Consider the following 18,537-nt stretch of genomic DNA (forward strand, 5'->3'; position numbering starts at 1 on the left):
CAGAGCTCGGTCAAGATGTTTACTGACTTTCTTCGCTTGTCTTGCGACCTCTTTTTCTTCCGATAACTTTTTGTCCGCGTCTTTCCCTTTCTGTGTGCTTCGCTTTTTCTGCAGCATTAACTGCCTTCGGCTGCGGTCACTCCCACCGCCGGCCCCACCATTCTGCATGGGCACGCCGGCTGTGTCCTTGTCCCCTTGCCGGGTATCTCCTGCCGGGAGTTTACGAGGGCCCCCGCCGTGACACCAGCAACCGTATGGTATCTTGTCATTGCATGCCTCCGTATCCTCCTGGTCATGGCCTTTTGACCGAAGTGGTACAGACGAGTCGGAGTCACCGGGTTCATCCGAAAGATGAGGGCGCAGGCTGTAGCACAGTCCCATGGTGGGGATTGATCCGTTAATATGATGAAATGGAAATGTACGGGTGAAAAAAGCTAAATTCCTCGAGAGATGATCCTCGTCCTCGTCCTGTACTCATCTCGGCATTTTCACTCTGATGGTATGCGCGTGGAATTACAAATGGAAAAGTGATTGGATCGCGGCTTCAGACTTGTCAGCCCATATATACCATTTCGCATTTTCGTTCCCGCCTGTCTGTCAATGCCAGATGATGGGTCACCAGAATGTAGTAATGGCCACAGCTGGGTTTCACCTTACCGTAAATAAATCAAAGGCGCAAGCTAAAAATAGACGAGGGAGCAGTAAAATCAGTGTCGAAAGTCCGGCTGAGAGTCTGAGGGTTGCGCTCAAGACTCTTCTCATCGACTATCTACTGCGATAGTCAAAGGAACATGTTAACTATTCGTGCGCCATGACTAAGTAACAGTAGGTGACAGTTGGGACTAAAACCACCTCCCACCACCAAAAACGACAGTGAACTGCCCGTCATTGTCTGTGTTGACATTTGGCATAATAATGTATTATTTACTGTTATTAATAACATTGTAACGTTATATCCAAGGGAGTTAGGTGATATATTAATTTCATTGATATGTATGTTGACTAGAAGGATCGGAAAGTTATTACTTGTTTGCGGGAACTATGATGTAACATTTGGCTAATGATCATTCATTCATTCAAAGCAGGTCATTCCTGTAAGACCAACCCAACAGGAGCACCAGCGACCAAAGGTTCACCCTCATCTCAACCTGTCAGCCTTGAATGATAATCTCAACCTTTTATTGGTCAGTTCACCAATAAACCTTATTTGATACCACAGGGGTGAAGTAGACATGCTGTACATAAGATTCCAGAGAGTAATAACTGTGTGTCAACTTAAGCCACTGATAGGCTGAACGGTGATTAGGTGACATGTGGTGAACTTTACTCAAAGGAGATATTGATAACGTTCTGTCTACCGCTCAGAGTTTTACCACTGGGTTGTAAAACGCAGTCTCTGGTCTGAACTGCAGAGGCTTGCTGTAAGAAGTGTGACACCTATGCAGCGAACAGAAACAGCTTGGTTTGTCTGTGTGGCCATAGAGGACATACGCTGCTGCCACCTCACTGTCCAGGTCTGGTCCAAATGGCAGACTGAAATGAGAGCCACTTTGAGAGGTCTCTCTACATGTTCAATAACGTTATCTGTATGGCTCAAAATGCATTTTGAAAACCTAAGTAGTTTTGTATCAAAGAGCATGTAGGGTCTTTTACATCTCTGGGATGATGGTGGGGCATTCATAAGTACATTGACAGACCCTGGGATCCCAAATTGACCACAAGCCCCTACTTCCACTTGTGTAGATTTGAATAGATAAGATTTGGATGGACAAGATGCTGAATATTCAACCTGCCCTATTCTTTCTTTCGGGCAATTCTTTCAGGTCTACACACACGTGCAGGGTAAGAGAGAACTAGCCCCCCCTACTGAGCCTCTTGAGCAATGACTGTCTGCCAGGAAGAACAATAATTGATCGATATGGCCATTTACGACAATAGCTTAGTTAGTTCCTAAGAATCTTAGTTCCTAAGAATATGCAGTATACAGCTCTGTTAATAGGAAACCCTCATTAATATCTGGGAAAGGGACAGTTTTATAGATGCGCAGGCCCAGTAGAGAGTCTGGTGTGCTTCAGGCACAGTTCACTCCCAACAAATTAATATTGAATCTGCCCTAGGGGTTTTCCAAGAACAAGGCATTTGTGGTTGAAAACGTAAAAGATCCATGATCCAAAAATCTGAGATGATACATTGTTGGCATCTTGTGGAGACATTGTGTTAATGCATGCCAATGCAGGCGTATACAAGTTAAACATACAACGATATTTTGATGTCTGCTCACATATTCAAAGAGTGAGTAAAGAATATAATACAGCGAATAGTCAATGATACGAATAAACAGTTGAGATTTATTTCAAACTCAGAATAGGGTTAATCTTTTAGCTTCACCTATATCCGAAAAGACTTGTGGCTTTCAGTTGGTAACTAAGATCAACAGGCCCTTATATCCAGTAGGTGGCGGTACCACCAAAGCTACAGATCTTCTTACCTTGTATAGCGTGAACATAGTTTATGGACAGGGCAACATTCAGTTGAACCTGCATTACAATTACAGAGCATAAATATTCTATGAGATAAAACATATTTGTGTTGTTTTTGTTACTTGTAAATGTTGTCTCATTCATTTAGAATGACTCCCTTGACTCCTGGCCTGCTACTCATTCCAAGCATAAATAATAATAATCATTTAGGGTTTATCATTTATGCAAAAGTGACAGTGCCACAGAGGAGTGCAACAATACATTTAAAATAAATAGAATATAAACAGCAGTATAAACAGCAATGTAAGCAATGTACACAATGGAATGACTTTATACAATGGCATTGACAGGTTGTCAGTACAGTTAATTACAGAGTCTGCAATGGGTTTGAGTCTGCAATGGGTAATTATGTGTGTGCGTATGTGTTATGATGTCAGTGAGTGTGTGAGTGACTTGAGGGGGGCACTAGTGGGGTCGTCGTTGATGATCCTGATGGCGTGGGGGAAGAAACTCTGTCTTAGCTGCTCTGTTCTTGCTGCATGACAGCGAAGGCATTTGCCTGACCGCAGCAGCTGAAACAGTCCATTTTCCGGGTGGTGAGGGTCCTTCATTATCCTGCAGGCTCTGGTCCTACACCTCCTGGTGTACAGGACATGGGGGGGGGGGGGGGGGGGGTTGGAGCTCCCATGGTCCTTTCTGCAAGGCGTACCACCCTCTGCAGAGCTCGCATGTCCTGGGCCGTGCTGTTACCGAACCAGACGGTGATGTTACCAGCCAGGATGCTCTCCACAGCTCCAGCGTGGAAGGACTGAAGGATCCTCCGGGAGACTTTAAATTTCCTCAGCTGCCTGAGATGGAACAGGCCTTGCCTTGCCTTTCCCACCAGTGTGCTGATGTGGGTAGTCCAGGTCAGGTCTTCTGTGATGTTGACCCTCACTTTATAAATCATGAATTCAAATGTACAGGCTAGCTTATATGCTAATGGTATGTTCGTAGCCTTTAGAGAGTGGACTTGGGTAGGAAGAGGTTTCTCAGTGACCACACCCAGCTTAGGGTTATAATGTAGGTCTGGGGGCTCACTGGGCAGGCTGCAGCTGCATGTGTATGGCGTGACACTTGACACTATGCAAATAATCCTACATCGACAGCCTCAGCTTGACACTGGCTGGATGATTTGATCAATGGACGTTTTGTCTGACAGAAACATTTATTTATGTTAGGTTTGCCTATTCATGAAAGTAATCAAGCATGCCCATGTTCCTGGCCTAAACAGAGGTCAAATCTACACACACACACACACACACACACACACACACACACACACACACACACACAGACTAACGCTTTGCATATCGTTCTATTGGAGCAATAAAACGTAGACAAAAAAAATAGTAAAAAATAATTATTGGCTATTGGTTCTATTTGATTCTTTGTGTTCTCTCTCTCTCTCTCTCTCTCTCTCTCTCTCTCTCTCTCTCTCTGTGTGTGTGTGTGTGTGTGTGTGTGTGTGTGTGTGTGTGTGTGTGTGTGTGTGTGTTTGTGGAAACAATATTCACTACAAATATAGCCCACATCAGCACCATGTTTTTGACATAAATTTTTCATATTCAACCCTTTTACTGAACATTGTAAACACAGACTGGAAATACACTTGAGTGAATGGTAGCCAAGCCACAATATGTATATCTAAATTCAGCTGAAAAAGCCATTGGTATATAATGCTTTGCATTAGAACAGACCATTTGAAGACAGAATTGGTTGCATTACTGGAGGGCCACAGCCGTACAGATGATGAGCACGGTAGGCTGACCCTACAAAGCCTCCTGTCCTATCCGGTCAGTAAGGTTGCCTGCCCGCCCCGAAGCCCCATATGCTCATGTGTCAGCCAGAGGTTCCATAACGCATGACTACCAGATTCACTATCATATACAAACAATGCAGTCCAACCCACCCCAGTCCGTCCACTCACGTCCAGCCCCCGCACCTCAGAGGGATGGTTCGATTCCATCACCGTCGCTGTTGGAATCGTGCCCACGGTGGCGTGAGATGCGATTGGTCGCGGTCCTTGTCAGTCATTTTCGCATCTCTCTGCCTCTCTGTTGTGGCTTCGCAGACTGGCCTATGACGTGCAGTACACCGTGTGGTCTGTGGAAGCGCGCCACAGCGAACTGACGGCGGATAGATACCCTGGACAGCGCACCTTCTGTCTCTCCCTCTCTCTCTCCAGGGTAAAATAAGGCAATCAGAATCCCAACATTCTCAAAGCTGTTTCAAAACGGCAGCAAATACTGGACTTAATAAATCCAACAGGACGAAATGGTGAGGAAATATCATTTATTTTATTGGAAATATTTGGGCGTCAACGGATGTTTGTCAAAGGAACGACTGACAGCAAATTCTGATGTTAATTCTGTGGGTGATGCTTCTGTTGTTGTGGGTGCATGAGCTGAATCATATTTGTCTCTCGTGATTGAGTATGCATTGACAGAATGATCTCTTATGATGTTTTATCTGATTATCTTTTGTAGGCTAACAGCACAGTCTTCATTTAGAATAGTTACTGTCTATCTGTGAGGTCTTAAGGAATGTTGACCTGCCCTTAAGGAAAGTGTTTCCCTAGAGAAATTACAAACTCCAATACATCAGTTATCGTCATTACTAATCGTTATAGTGTAATCATGCCTGCTCAAAAAATATAGGCATATACTTCATATTCAATATAACAAATGTGGATGTTGGGCTATTGAAAGGGACCATTATGGTAGAGAATTCTCAGCTGTTTTGATATATTGTGCTTTATGATTTGTTTTAAATCTGTTTGCAATGTTCATATTTTGCAACATTTAGAGTTAACTGTAGGTAGTTCCATCAGTTCAATGAATATAACCATGGTATTGGGTTAGTTTCACTCTTAACAGCAACCTAGTATGCCCATTTTCTTATTTTGAAGAAAGAAATTCAATCATTTGTTTATCCATAGATCTGCACCCATTCTTTCATATGAGAGAGTAGAGGTGGAATTCACCCTCTGGTATGACCTCATAAACTGGTGAAGAGTCTAACCTCCAGTAACAACCTAATGAATGAGAGGCATATCTCTGCTGTGTTCCTAGGCTTAGGCTTTAGCTTAACAGGATAAGGTCTTATGGTTGCTTACTGCATAGGCGACCCAGCTTTGAACCCCGTTGGTCACACATTTGCTGTGTTCTCAATGCTGGCTGTTTTTCTCTGACTAAGTGGTAAACCTTGTCTGCAGGTCCGTCTAGAGGATAGTTTGACCTGTCAGATCAGTTTAGGGACAGTTAGCGGTGGACAGGGGACGTCAATACGAAAGGCACCAGAGAGCTGAGGACAGGTCACACGTGGTGCTCGTCTCTCTGCGTCAGAAACCCCACACCCCCGCCAGAGTAAGCGTAACAGCCGCCGTCATCGTCTCACACGGACAGAGATAGACTGGCACTTCTGAATGGCCTCAGACGTTCCCCTATCTGTTCCCCCTGTGGGACGCCCTTCAGATGTGTGTTACTGTACACCATGCTGCATCCGATTGATTAAACATTAAAGTTCTTGGAAGTGGGGGAACAGAGAAAGGGAGGCGTGGGGGGAAAAGGCAGCGCTCAGCAGAAGTAAGTGACCTTTCCCTCTGGACAGAGAGCACACTGGTGGTTTCAAACGATGCTCTCTCTCCACTCCCCTCTTCAAATATAGTTTGAGTACATTTGGGAATTACATTTTCGGTTAAATAGTTAGAAACACCTGTGTGCTTTGGTTGCCTATCAAAGTTTGTTAGTGTGACTCAGATGACTTCTCCTATTTCACTGGACAAACAACAACTTACCCTAACACTAACTCACGGACAGACCATCTGTTTTGGTATTGCCCTCTTGTGTCTGACTTTTGGTCTAAGGTTCAGGAATGGCTTGCAAAAAAAACAATAATAATCTAAAAATAACCCTACAAAAAGCACTATTGGGTAAGTTAGTATCTGATGGACAATCAATAATCAATGTAATTATACTCTTCACAAAAAGATGAATTGTTATCTTAAAATCTGTCATCTGCAAGCTCTGCTATTAGAAAGTTTCAGGAACTACTGAGACATCACAGCACAACTGAAAAATACAGTGCCCTGCGTAAATAATGGGACAGTGAAACATTTAGTCTACTTATGGCTCTGCACTCCAAAAGTTTGCATTTGAAATCAAACAATTACGATGAGGTTAGAGCACATATTCTGATCTTTTATGTGATGGTATTTGTGTACATATTGGTTTCACCATTCAGAGATTACAACACTTTTTAGACGTAGTCCCCCTATTTTGGGCCACCAAAAGTAATGGGACAGATTCATATAATGTCCAAATTAAGCATTCATGTTTAGTACTTGGTTGACAATCCTTTGCATGCAATAACTTCCTGAAGTATGCAACCCATTGACCCCACCAGACACTGGGTATCTTCCCTGGTGAAGCTCTGTCAGGCCTGTACTGCATCCATCATCAGTTGTTGTTTGTTTTGAGGACATTTTGCGTCTCTTCTTCAGCAAATGAAATGCATGTTCAGTTAGATTTAAATCTGGAGATTTAGCCAGTCAACAACTTTCCACTCTTTGGCCCTGAAAAACTCCCTAGTTGCTATGGCAGTATGTTTTGTCTTGCTGTATGATGAATGAGTTTGGAGGCATTTGCTTGTACTTGCGCTGACAAGATGTTTTTGTACACTTCAGAATTCATCCTGCTGCTGCTGTCAGCAGTTATTATTTTTATTTTTTTTCTTAACCATGGTGAGAATTCTTCGATCATCCACTTCGATCATCTTCCTTGACCTACCATGCCGTTTGCAATTTCTGAGCTCATCAGTGCTTTCTTTCCTTTTAATGAAGTTCCAAACTGTTGATTTTTGATTAACAGACAATGAAATAAATTTAAAAATGTAACTCACTGTAGTTGAAGATGTTCAAAATAATGTTCTACAACTACAGCATCTGGTTTACATGGGCCAGAGCCAAACCATGTAATTTCCTCAAGGTGTAGGAATATGATATATGTTATGATTCCATAACTGTGACGTGTCCCCATGTTTTTGTTGTTTGAGACGTGCAAGATCATTTTCCTGGAAATGAGCGTAAGTAACTTGATTCAACTTGAAGGTCACTATGACCACAGAGTTGGCCTGGGCTGCATCTCAATAGTCAATAGTGGCTCTCTCTCCTCTTTTCCTCTTCTTTTGAGAACACAGGACAGGTTTAAGCAACACGGTGGATGGCAACCTGATTATCCGTCCTCCTCTTTCAGGTCAACATGGATGTAGCCTGGCATGCCAGGGTTCTAGGTCCAAGAAACAAGATGGCGCCGCGAAGGGCTGCAGTCGAATCTGCTCCTGCTCTACTTCGCTATTCACTTACTATTTCTCTACCTGTTGAATGTTGCTGACTGTTGTTGTAGAAGAGGAGCATGACAAATGCAATTTGATTTGATTTGATTTGATTTGATGCTCTCCTTTCCCAGGGGTAGCTCACTTAAAATGTAAGAATCTCAGGGTCTCGCCAAGCAGGAGACGTGGAGAGGCGGAGAGGCGGAGGCCACTAAAACTATTGAGAGTCTTTTTTTCGTAGTCTTTCTACTAGCTTCCTGGACAGAAGGAGAAGGGGAGGCATCTAGAATCTGACTACAAATAGACTCTCATGTATACTTCAATGAATTGCACTCTAATTGTCTTGTTTCATCACAATTCATCACAATTCATCACAATTGACTTTTCTCATCTCTCTTGCTTTCAGAACCATTATGAAAGTTTGGACAATCGGTTAAACACATATGTGTATCATCTGTTTGGAGAGAGAGGTATGTACTTTCCATTTGGCAATTAGTCTCCTAGCATCCAAGCGTGTATGCAGAAACAGTAGTACAAGGCTACCATACCATGAACATCTTCACGTTATTATAGCATTAACCTCATTGACACCAGGCTTTCTTAGTTCGGAAAGCATGGGGAAATCCTTTGCAGAAAGTGGCTACAAAGGGGTGGAAACCTGTTTGAAATCAGTGACGCCTCATGACACGTTAAACCAATCAAATACCTTGCTTGGGTGGAGCTCCAGAACAATAGATTTTAGTTTCTTCTGGTTTTCTTCCATTTTCTTCAATGTTGCAAGCTAGCATCGGCAACAATTCTCTGCAAAGTAGTCCTATCCGGTCGGAAAAGATGACACACATAACAACAAGCAACCATTCTACTGGCATGTGAGGGGAGGGTTCTTGGAATGTAACATCCAATGAAATTGTGAGCGCATTCTCCCATCGCTCCGTCTACTTCAATCCAAGCCAGAACGGCTAATCTAAAATTCACCTCCAAAAGAGGCGTGGAAAAATAATGTGATTTGGAGGTATGGCTACGCGAGACTACTACAGCGTGAAATCTTCACAGTTCCACAAAACACAAAAAATGTTTTTAAAAAGAAGAAGCAATATTAGCAACGCAACTGCGTAATACTTCGACTTACGTGGCGGTGAGGCAGAATTAGCCATTAATTTAGAGTGGTTGGTATAGGGGTCTAAATACTGTTGATAATTAATTACTTGGAATTATTAATTTGGGTACTATTTCAAATTAATACTGTAATTACACAAGGGCACCACTATGAATTTTGTTCATAGACCAGCATTTGTCAAAGCAAAAGAAACAACACTTCTTTATGAAGATGGAATTTTATTACTACACTAAGAAACCCACTAGGAATTTGCAAAGATTCCTAAAGATGACTTCAATCATAATTGTAATGGTTTGGAGAAATATTACAATGCCGTAATAGTTCAAGGCGGAATAAAGCGATTGTTGTCAATATTTACGGAATTGATCCGATTCCAAGGCTTGGATGTTCTCAGTCGTAGAGCTCGTTGGCGGTACAAAGGTTGGGTGTCTCCTAAGTAGACAGCAAGCTGCATTCGTCTCCAGTTGTGCAGAGCTGCCCACTTATCCTGGAGGGGATCATATCAGGACCCCCTTTGAGGGGATTATTTGAGCAGAGTATGGGCAGAGCCTCTTCAAAAGCTCCAAAAGAAAAGTAAAGTTAGTCAAAGCTCTTTATGCCCTTCTCCTGCCAGAAAAAGCAGTGTTGGAAATGCACGCTGGTCCCAGCCACAATTGTGATTGGGTGAGAGGAAATCTCTACTCTCCTTTAGAAATGACAGCAGTGAAATGTAAATCGTCCAGAAATAAAAATAGAATTCCTAAAATACTATCATGGGTATATGCACATCTGCAATTATTGCCAAAGTCTTTGCTTCATATTTTAGGAAATATTATATAAAACAATGGATTGGTGATTATAAAGCATTCTTGCAATAACACATTTAGGATAAAGATAAGTAAATTGCAAGGACTACACACACTATTCCAAATACTTTCACAGGTAATATGTTGGCAAAACGTGTTTAAGAAGTGGTCAAAGTCAATCACGTGCACAGATCCTCTCGTCTGTGTTTCGTGCGTGTGTGAGTACCTTGTCTGAATGTTCCTTCTTTCACACCTTCCTTAGGATGTGGTGGTGTTGTTCTTCTGATGCAAAGTCAGTGGTTTAGGGTCTGTTGAGGGGTCTCTGGTGATGAGGACTCAGATAAGACCGTTTGGAAGTGTCTTGGCTCCTATGGAACCTCAGAATGGGGAATGTATAGTAAGGAGAAAGCATTCACAAACTAAAAGCATTTTGTCGAAATTTCCCCAAAGCACGACTTTCGGGTTGCGAGTCCTGGTGTTACCTACCTCGTAGCAGAACATTCTTCCCTTTGAACCTTCCTGCTGGTTGACTGTTGGAAACTACAAATACTGTATGACTACTCTAAATACAATCTGTCCTATAAGCAGAGTGTCAGTGACATTTTGAATCATTCAGAGCACAGCCCCTAGGCGAGAAGCAGACCGGATTCAGGTCAGTGTAATCAGATTTACTGTACCATCTGAATTCCTCAAATCCCCACAGCAGTACCGTAGCACCTTGTTAAGGAAGGTTGGTTACCACCTCTCCCTGCATAGGCTCTATACCTGGGTAATAAAGGTGTAATAACCTATGTAATAGACTGTAACTGCTAAACTTCACTGACGTGTTACATGACCCATTGACTATGTGTCCATTTGAACTGTGTCTGACAGATGTGGGAAACCTTTAACCTTGTAAATAAATGCTACCTCATGGTTGCTATGGCAATAACGATCGAGGCAAAGAGCTGCCGTATTTGCCATATTTGCATGGATGAATCTTAGATATGGCGGGCATGCAGATGCAGACAGAGATTCATTCCTGTCACGCGCTCTCCTCTCCCTGCCTCTTCACTGGCCAATTCACCAGGCAGAGAGAAACCAAAGCTGCTCTGGAATACAAATGTCCCTCTGGAGAGCTGCCTGGCAGAAACAACAACAACATTAACTATGAAAATTACACACTGACTGTTTGTAAAGCAGCTCGTTCATCTTGCTGCCACATTAGTCTGTTGAACAGGTGTCGCCTCATGATTTGTCCCTGTTGTCATTGGAATGTAAGTGTCTGGCTGGGTTTGGACTCGGGTCCATTGTCTTAGGACAGGTGTTGGTCATTGTAGCACGGCCCGCTTCACCTGAACTAACTGATTAGTGTGGAACGGAGTCTCGCTATCTGTCATTAGACCGTGGACTGGCGTCCTGTAAGACTGTGCAAAGCCAGCTGAGATTAAGCCAATGCTTTATCTCAGGGTACAGGGAACAAACTCTGCCAAATGTAGATTATGTTTAATATCTAATCTTATCTACCATATTGCTCGCATAACAGAACTGAAACGGTGATAAACCCCCACCCGTGCCATCAAAAAGATTTCGGTGGCGTAGCTGATTCACATTGGACCTTGGTCAGGTGCGTTGGCAATTTAGAGGTCACAGGTTCGAGACTTGTGTGGAGCAACGCGGACCAGGTCTAACCAGTTTTGGTTAAGTGGATGATGATACCAATGACTGTGTGTGTGTGTCCTCTGCTCTCTTCCCTCTCTCCTCGCTCCTCCATCTTCAGACCCCAGAGTACGAGGATGGCTCCTGTTGGACTCATACATCCCCACCCTCTCTCTCACCATCCTCTACCTCCTACTAGTAAACCTGGGACCAAAATATATGAGGAGCAGGCCAGCGTACTCACTCAAGAGTGTCTTACTGGTCTATAACTTCTGTGTCACTATGCTCTCCCTCTACATGCTCATTGAGGTACGTACTACAACTAAACACTGCAGGATATCGACAGGATTACAGATTACACATTGACTCTTGGGGGTGTCCAACGTACATGGTGTGTATTTGACACTTTTTGGGGGTGCCCACGCTGATTTGTTACGGGGGTGCACAGATTCTTGACCATATCTTTTTTCTGGACTGAGTTAGTTGTGAAGAGCATCTGCTCTTGTCAGACTTCAGAGTGTGTAAGACAGCACTATTAAAAAAACAGAACGCGGAGCTATGCTGAACTATTGATTTTTTGCATCCTGAAATGGTGATTTTACTTCCAATCCGTGTGTGTGTGTGTGTGTGTGTGTGTGTGTGTGTGTGTGTGTGTGTCTGTGCGTGTGCGTGTGCATGTGTGTGTGTTTGTGTTTGGATAGGCCCTGTGGTCAGTGTGTAGAGGTCATGGTGTGCTTTTGTCCCTCTGGGGAGAAAGGGATGGAGAGAGAGGAAAGGGGGAGGGGAGGAGGTTAACCTACTATATCATATCTCTCTCTCGCTCTCTCTGTGACCTCTGGGTATTGGTATCTCTGTGACCTCTGCTTATGACACGATGTGCTGTGGGCTACTGGCCAGCTCAGCCCTGGTCCCAAGCCAGACCATGTATGATAGAAGAAGATCTCACAGGATGCTCTGACTGGAGACCATGCCAGCCATGACCACACAGCATAGATCTAGACCGAAGAGTTTTTACAATTAGAAGATGGTTGACTGTCACCACCTATCTTCTGCCGTAGATTGAAGACCCATCTCTTCAGGCTACATCTTAACTGTCCCTCCTAAAGGCCTCTTCATCCCCACTATCCCCCTGTACAAGTTTCTCTCCTGTAAATAAATAAATATGGTCCTAGCCTGGTCCTAGCATAAAGTAATTTTCTTATGATGGATGGACTGATGGATAGATGATTCACGTACTTCGTCAAATGTATTTGTTGTAAGCCGCTTTGGATAAAGGCGTCTGCTAAATGCCATAAATGTAATGTAAATGTAAATGACTGGCTCGAAATCCACCATGGAAACAAGCAACATAACCAACTAGCAGGCATGTGGCGGTTGCCTGTCAGTGATAGGTTTCATATTTCATAATATAAATCTGTGAAAGTAGCTGGACAATGAGGTGAAAGTAAGTAAGATATTTTAAATTGTGTCACAAATGTTTTTATTCATGTTTAATAAGTATTATTAAACACTTTGTCTTCTTTTAGCCCTATATCAAGTACCTAGCATCATCCTTTCTTCCTTTCACCAGTCACTACCGCTTCACTCAGTATAACCCATATCGATTAACCTCTTCATTGTTTTGACCTTTCTATACCTCCCCTCTCATCCATCCATCCTCTCTTTCACCTATCCATTCATCCATCCAGTCAACCAACCTAACCAACCTCATCTCACTTTCATTCAATGACCCAGAACATCTTCATCAACCCTCACAATCAGAACATTTCAATATGGAGTGTAAACATAACAGGAGACACTCCCCTCACTTCTGGAGACAGGTCAAACTGGTAGAACATGTCTAGTCCCATCCTGCGTGCCCCAAAATAAACAAAGCTTTCAAGCCGTTAATACTATTTCAACTGTAAAATGTGCCGAAAAGCTTTTTGATGCCTGTTAAATATTTTAAACTATTAAGCTTTTTGTAACTCCAAAACCTCTCATCCGGTTAACATGGAGGAATGTTGATTTAGGTCAATATTCTGTGAGCTTCTTTGTTACTGCAACTGTCATGGAACTTTCAGGACACTTAAATAAAAACAACAGGAGGCCTGCAGAACACATTCTTAAATCTCACTATAAGATTAAAAGGTCAGTATAATGCATACTGACTAACCTCTTAGCCAGGATTTTTTCTATCTATCTATCTATCTATCTATCTATCTATCTATGTATCTATCTATCTATCTATCTATCTATCTATCTATCTATCTAACATGCTATCTCTGACCTTCTAACATATTATCTATTTAACATTCTATCTTTCCAACCTAATATCTATCTAACCTTTCAACTATCTAGCCATCATCCTTTCACCAGTCACCACTGCGTCACTCAGTATAACCCATACTGATGAATCTATTAATTGTTTTTGATTTTTCTATACCTCCCCTCTCTCATCTATCCATCCTCTCTTTCATCCATCCAATCAACCATCCAACACACCTATCTCACTTTCTTTCAACTACCCAGAAAATCTTCATCAACCCTGTTTAAAGCTTTCTGATACCTATTAAATCTTTTATACCGGTTAACCAACCAACTCTAGCACTCTAAACCACTCAACTAACCAACTCTCTACCCACTCCACTGAATTACCCCTGGCTCATCGTATATCTCTATCTAACATTCCACCATCCAACCAACTAAACCATCTCTGACTTTACCCGCTAACATATTAAGACCATCTCACTTTCTTTCAACTACCCATCAAATCTATCCATCGAAACATCTTTAAACCTTTTCCTTGTCTTACCAGGAACTTCTCTTTCTAGTTGATAGATGGCCTAAATCAACATTCCACCATGTTAAAAGATAGGAGTTGTTGAGTTACAAAAAGCTGAATAGTTTAAAAAGTCTAATGAGTTTGAAAAATACAAATGTAAGCAAATCAAGTTAGACCTCTCTGCACGTTTTAAAGTTGCTGAAGCAAGCCCACCTTTGAGGAATTTTGTGATACACTCTCAGAAGATTTCTTTTTCTTTTTCTTTTGAGGGGCACCCTTTGAAGAGCCCTTTTGGGTTCCATATTGAACCCTGTAATAGAGTAACAGAGTAATATTTACAAAAGAAAATTAAGGCAACTATTTCCATCAGCTTTTTGAGTAGGATGTAAATAAAATGAATGAATCTGGTTATGATAAATAACACACTGGTATGAGACAGACTGACCTTGCAGGTGTGTGTGTGTGTGTGTGTGTTTTGGGTGTGAGACTAACTGTGACTGTTTTGATTGCAGCTCATCTCAGCATCATGGGCTGGGGGCTACAAGATGTGTCAGGGGCTCCACGAGGCTGGGGAGGCAGACGTTAGGGTGAGTCTGTTTGTGTGTGTGTGTGTGTGCGTGCGCGTGTGCACCTGTGCACCTGTCTGTGTGTGTGTGTGTGTGTGTGTGTGTGTGTGTGTGTGTGTGTGTGTGTGTGTGTGTGTGCTCGATCAGGTTGTCTCCTCTTCTCTCCCCAGGTCGCCAAAGTGCTGTGGTGGTACTACTTTTCAAAGCTGATAGAGTTTCTGGACACCATATTCTTTGTGCTGAGGAAGAAGAACAGCCAGATCACCTTCCTGCACGTATATCACCACGCCTCCATGTTCAATATCTGGTGGTATGTCCTCAACTGGATCCCCTGTGGACAGAGTAGGTCATACTAAGGTTCCACCTCAATCCCTATTACAACAGTTTCAATTCCTAAGGACTTATTTAGTCAAAGAATGGATCAGTGTTGGGTTTCTGGAAAACTTTGTGGCATCAAGATGTTGTTTGTGAAGCATGTTTTCCAACCCAAACAACCTATGATTTGCCTGCTGCTTCAAACAACTATTCAAATGCGGTAACCTTGCCAACCCTCTCTTGTTGCTCTCACAGTGCCTCCCTGCTCTCGTCAATGACAGCAGATGTCAAAAGGACTGCTGAACGCCATGAATGTTGCCTTGTGTTGTCACTTTATCGTCACTTTTTGTCACTTTTTATTACTTAATTATTATTATATAATTATAATTATATTATATAATTATTATTATATAATAATAATTATTAATTATTGGATTGTTGATTGTTGCCGACTGCCGTTGTCGAGCGTGGAGCAAGATCCCAAAACATTTCACCGTGTCAGTTACAACTGTATGCGATATATAAGTGACGCATTTGATTTGATTTGATTTGATTGTTGCATTGCGTCTACTACATTGTGTCCAATGTGGTAACCAGATATTCAAATGTACTCCTTGTATTTGTTTTCTAGGTTTCTTTGGTCCGACTCTAAACAGTTTCATCCATGTGTGTATGTACTCCTACTATGGCCTGTCTTCCATCCCCTCAATGCACGCGTACCTCTGGTGGAAACACTACCTGACTCAGGCTCAGCTGGTGAGTTCTCAGGTTTCTCTGATCAACGTTTCTGCCTTCTCTGGCTACTGGGTCTTAATGATGAGAACTAATAATAATCCACCTCTGCTCCTCTCTCCCTCCCTCCCTCTGTTCCTCCTGCTCTCTTTCTCCCTTCATTTTTCTTTTCTCTCTCCCTCCCTCTCTCCCTCCCTCTCTCTCTCCCTCTCTCGCAGGTCCAATTTCTACTGACCATCACTCACGCTCTCAGAGCAGTTGTCATCCCCTGTGACTACCCTGTTGCCTCTCTCATGTTCCTGACCTTCTACATGGCCACTCTGGTCATCCTATTTGTCAACTTCTACATCCAGGTAAAAGCATGGTTCTCTGTCACTCGACGGGGGTTCAACCTCTCACTATGGGACACGCACTCTGTGTACACTCTGGTGCTAGTACTAAAAAATGGTTCTTCATTTGTCCTTGTAGGGGAGCCGTTTTTTGTGCTTTGTAGAACTATGGTTCTATGTATAACTCTTTACAAGGGTTTATATCTACAATCCCTTTTATAATGGTTCTATGTGGAACCCTTTACTAGGGGTTATACCTACAATCCCTTTTATAATGTTTCTATGTGGAACCCTTTACTAGGGGTTATACCTACAATCCCTTTTAAAATGTTTCTATGTGGAACCCTTTACTAGGGGTTATACCTACAATCCCTTTTATAATGTTTCTATGTGGAACCCTTTACTAGGGGTTATACCTACAATCCCTTTTAAAGGGTTCTTCATTAGAGGCTTCTACGTAGCAGCAAAAAGGGTTCCTCAGCACAAATCAAATAACCCTTACATGGTTCTTCTTGACAGGGTACCAAAACGGGTTCTTTGTAGTACTAAAAAGGGTTCTATTCTTTGATACATACAGTGTATGTGTCTCCAGATCTCCCCAAGGAGAGGTGTGAGAACAATGTGATTTGGAGGCATGACCATACGAGATGTCTTGATAAAGTTGACAGTGGTGACTGTATATAACGTCGCACAACACAGAACAACTCAGGACTGCCGGCACCTCAGTCCAGTGCGCATTAGGTGCCACCCGGTTGATGAGGGCGTGTGGCCTCTCCTGTTTCCTTGCCATGGCTTGTGCCCCATCAGTACATACGCATCCTGACAGAATCTTTCCATTTCAAATCTGCCTCCTTTAACTCATTCAGCGCCGAGGGCGAATAAAGTCGCCCCAAATTGTCAACATTCTAGAGTGCCAAGGGTGACTTTATTCACCAAACATGCATAAACGACGAGGTTTCGTTTTGTAGCCAATCAAAGTGTTGTTGCTAGGTAAACACCACATGGAACACTTAGGACACTCTAGGTGGTGAGTGTTCTAGAACTCTTTGGCAGTTGGTGAGTTAAATACAGGTCTATAATTTTAAACAATTCGCTGGCTGTCGTTTGCCTTGACGCATACAGTACAGTATACAGTACAGTATACAGTACAGCATACAGTACAGTATACAGTACAGTATTTACAAAAAAGCAAATCCTCCTTCAGTGGCTCATTATCGACGCACCTCACATACACTATTAATAGACTGTCCTTGTTACTATCCCTGGCTCCATCCACTTGAATGGCACTGCGTTTGTCTCATATCTTTTCAATGAGCTGCTCTTCCAAGTTATCTGACGTTGTCAGCGATACGTCTTGCAATTGTGTTATTTTTGCACTTGTCTCATCAACCATAGTTGAAACCATATCAATGGCAGCTGGGAGAATTAATTCCTCCGCAATTGTGTGGATTTAAAAAAAAAAAAATTGTTTTGGTTGGTGCATTGTGTTTCCACCGGAGGGCATGAACACCCTCTGCCGTTCAGGGTCTGTGATCAGTTGTTTGTCTGCTTTGCAAACCCTGCCAAGGGAAGAGCTATGTCTACGCAGCGTCTCTCCTATTGGATTGTGGGGGCCATTGCTGAGGCTTACAATTGTCTGGGATTGCAGCCCCCTTTGGGCATCCAGGCACACTCGTGGGCCCTGTTCAAGGGTGTCTCTCTTTCAGAGATATGTGCTGCAGCCAGCTGGGCTTCTCCACGTATCTTTCAAGGGCTTGACAGCCTGGACGTGACCGCACTCTCCGTGACTGTCCTAAGTGCTGGTTTGGAGACTGTGTGATACAGACGGGGTGCATCCTTGTATCCGTATGTTTGTGTTCGGACCAGGCAATCGGGGCATTGTACAAGGGTCCCAAAGTGACGGGTAGAACCGAGTCGACTGAAAGAGAACTAGGGGTTACGTATGTAACCCAGGTTCTCTGAAGGAGATGAGGGAGACCCCTCACCTCGTTGAGCTTGTGAAGAGTGGTTCATAGGATGAATGACAGCGCTCTGCGTGAGCCTTTTCATAGGTTCGGCACTAGGAGAGGATACGTGCCTGCACGCAATGTGATTGAATAGGGTTTCAGTGAATAGGTACACAGTCCCATAGTGAGGGGTCTCCCTCATCTCCTACAGAACCTAGGTTACATGCGTGACCCCTAGTTTGTAAATCTGAGACGAGGGAAACCAGTCTAACAGCAGTGTCTGAACATTCATGGTGGTTGACCGACTGACTGGTCCCGGTTCTCCCTCAGACCTACAGGAGAAGACAACCCAGAGACGACGGCAAGCTTGAGAGTGACGTCAAGGTCAGCCACACAAACGGGCACTCTGCCTTGAACAATGGCACCAGCCTCAAGGAGAAGAGCCAGTAGTTTGGACCTCACTTCGAGGGGCTACTGGGGCCTGTTCAAGAG

At 43.1% G+C, this 18,537-nt stretch overlaps 2 protein-coding genes across 3 annotated transcripts in view; one reads left to right on the forward strand and one right to left on the reverse strand.

Annotated features, from left to right (window-relative positions):
* The window catches only part of gnal (guanine nucleotide binding protein (G protein), alpha activating activity polypeptide, olfactory type), a 40,958-nt gene extending 40,241 nt beyond the window's left edge, over positions 1-717 (reverse strand). Inside the window, exon 1 of one of the 2 annotated variants that reach the window (XM_083684447.1) lies at positions 1-717. This exon is cut by the window's left edge and continues 49 nt beyond it. In XM_083684447.1, the coding sequence (XP_083540573.1) occupies positions 1-381 (381 nt within the window). In that variant the 5' untranslated portion in view covers positions 382-717. The other variant, XM_083684448.1, reaches the window with a different exon arrangement.
* A 4,064-nt stretch (positions 718-4,781) lies between these two features.
* Positions 4,782-18,495, forward strand: elovl2 (ELOVL fatty acid elongase 2; the record flags this gene model as incomplete). The annotated part of the gene is made up of 8 exons (XM_083682134.1): positions 4,782-4,799; positions 8,260-8,323; positions 11,515-11,702; positions 14,670-14,744; positions 14,894-15,065; positions 15,670-15,794; positions 15,989-16,123; positions 18,376-18,495. The coding sequence occupies exons 1-8, from the start codon at positions 4,797-4,799 to the stop codon at positions 18,493-18,495; spliced, it is 882 nt and encodes a 293-aa protein (XP_083538260.1). The 5' UTR covers positions 4,782-4,796.
* Between the last annotated feature and the right edge of the window lie 42 nt (positions 18,496-18,537).

Source organism: Argentina silus, assembly GCF_951799395.1.
Source record: "Argentina silus genome assembly, chromosome: 1".
NCBI classification, from domain to species: domain Eukaryota; kingdom Metazoa; phylum Chordata; class Actinopteri; order Argentiniformes; family Argentinidae; genus Argentina; species Argentina silus.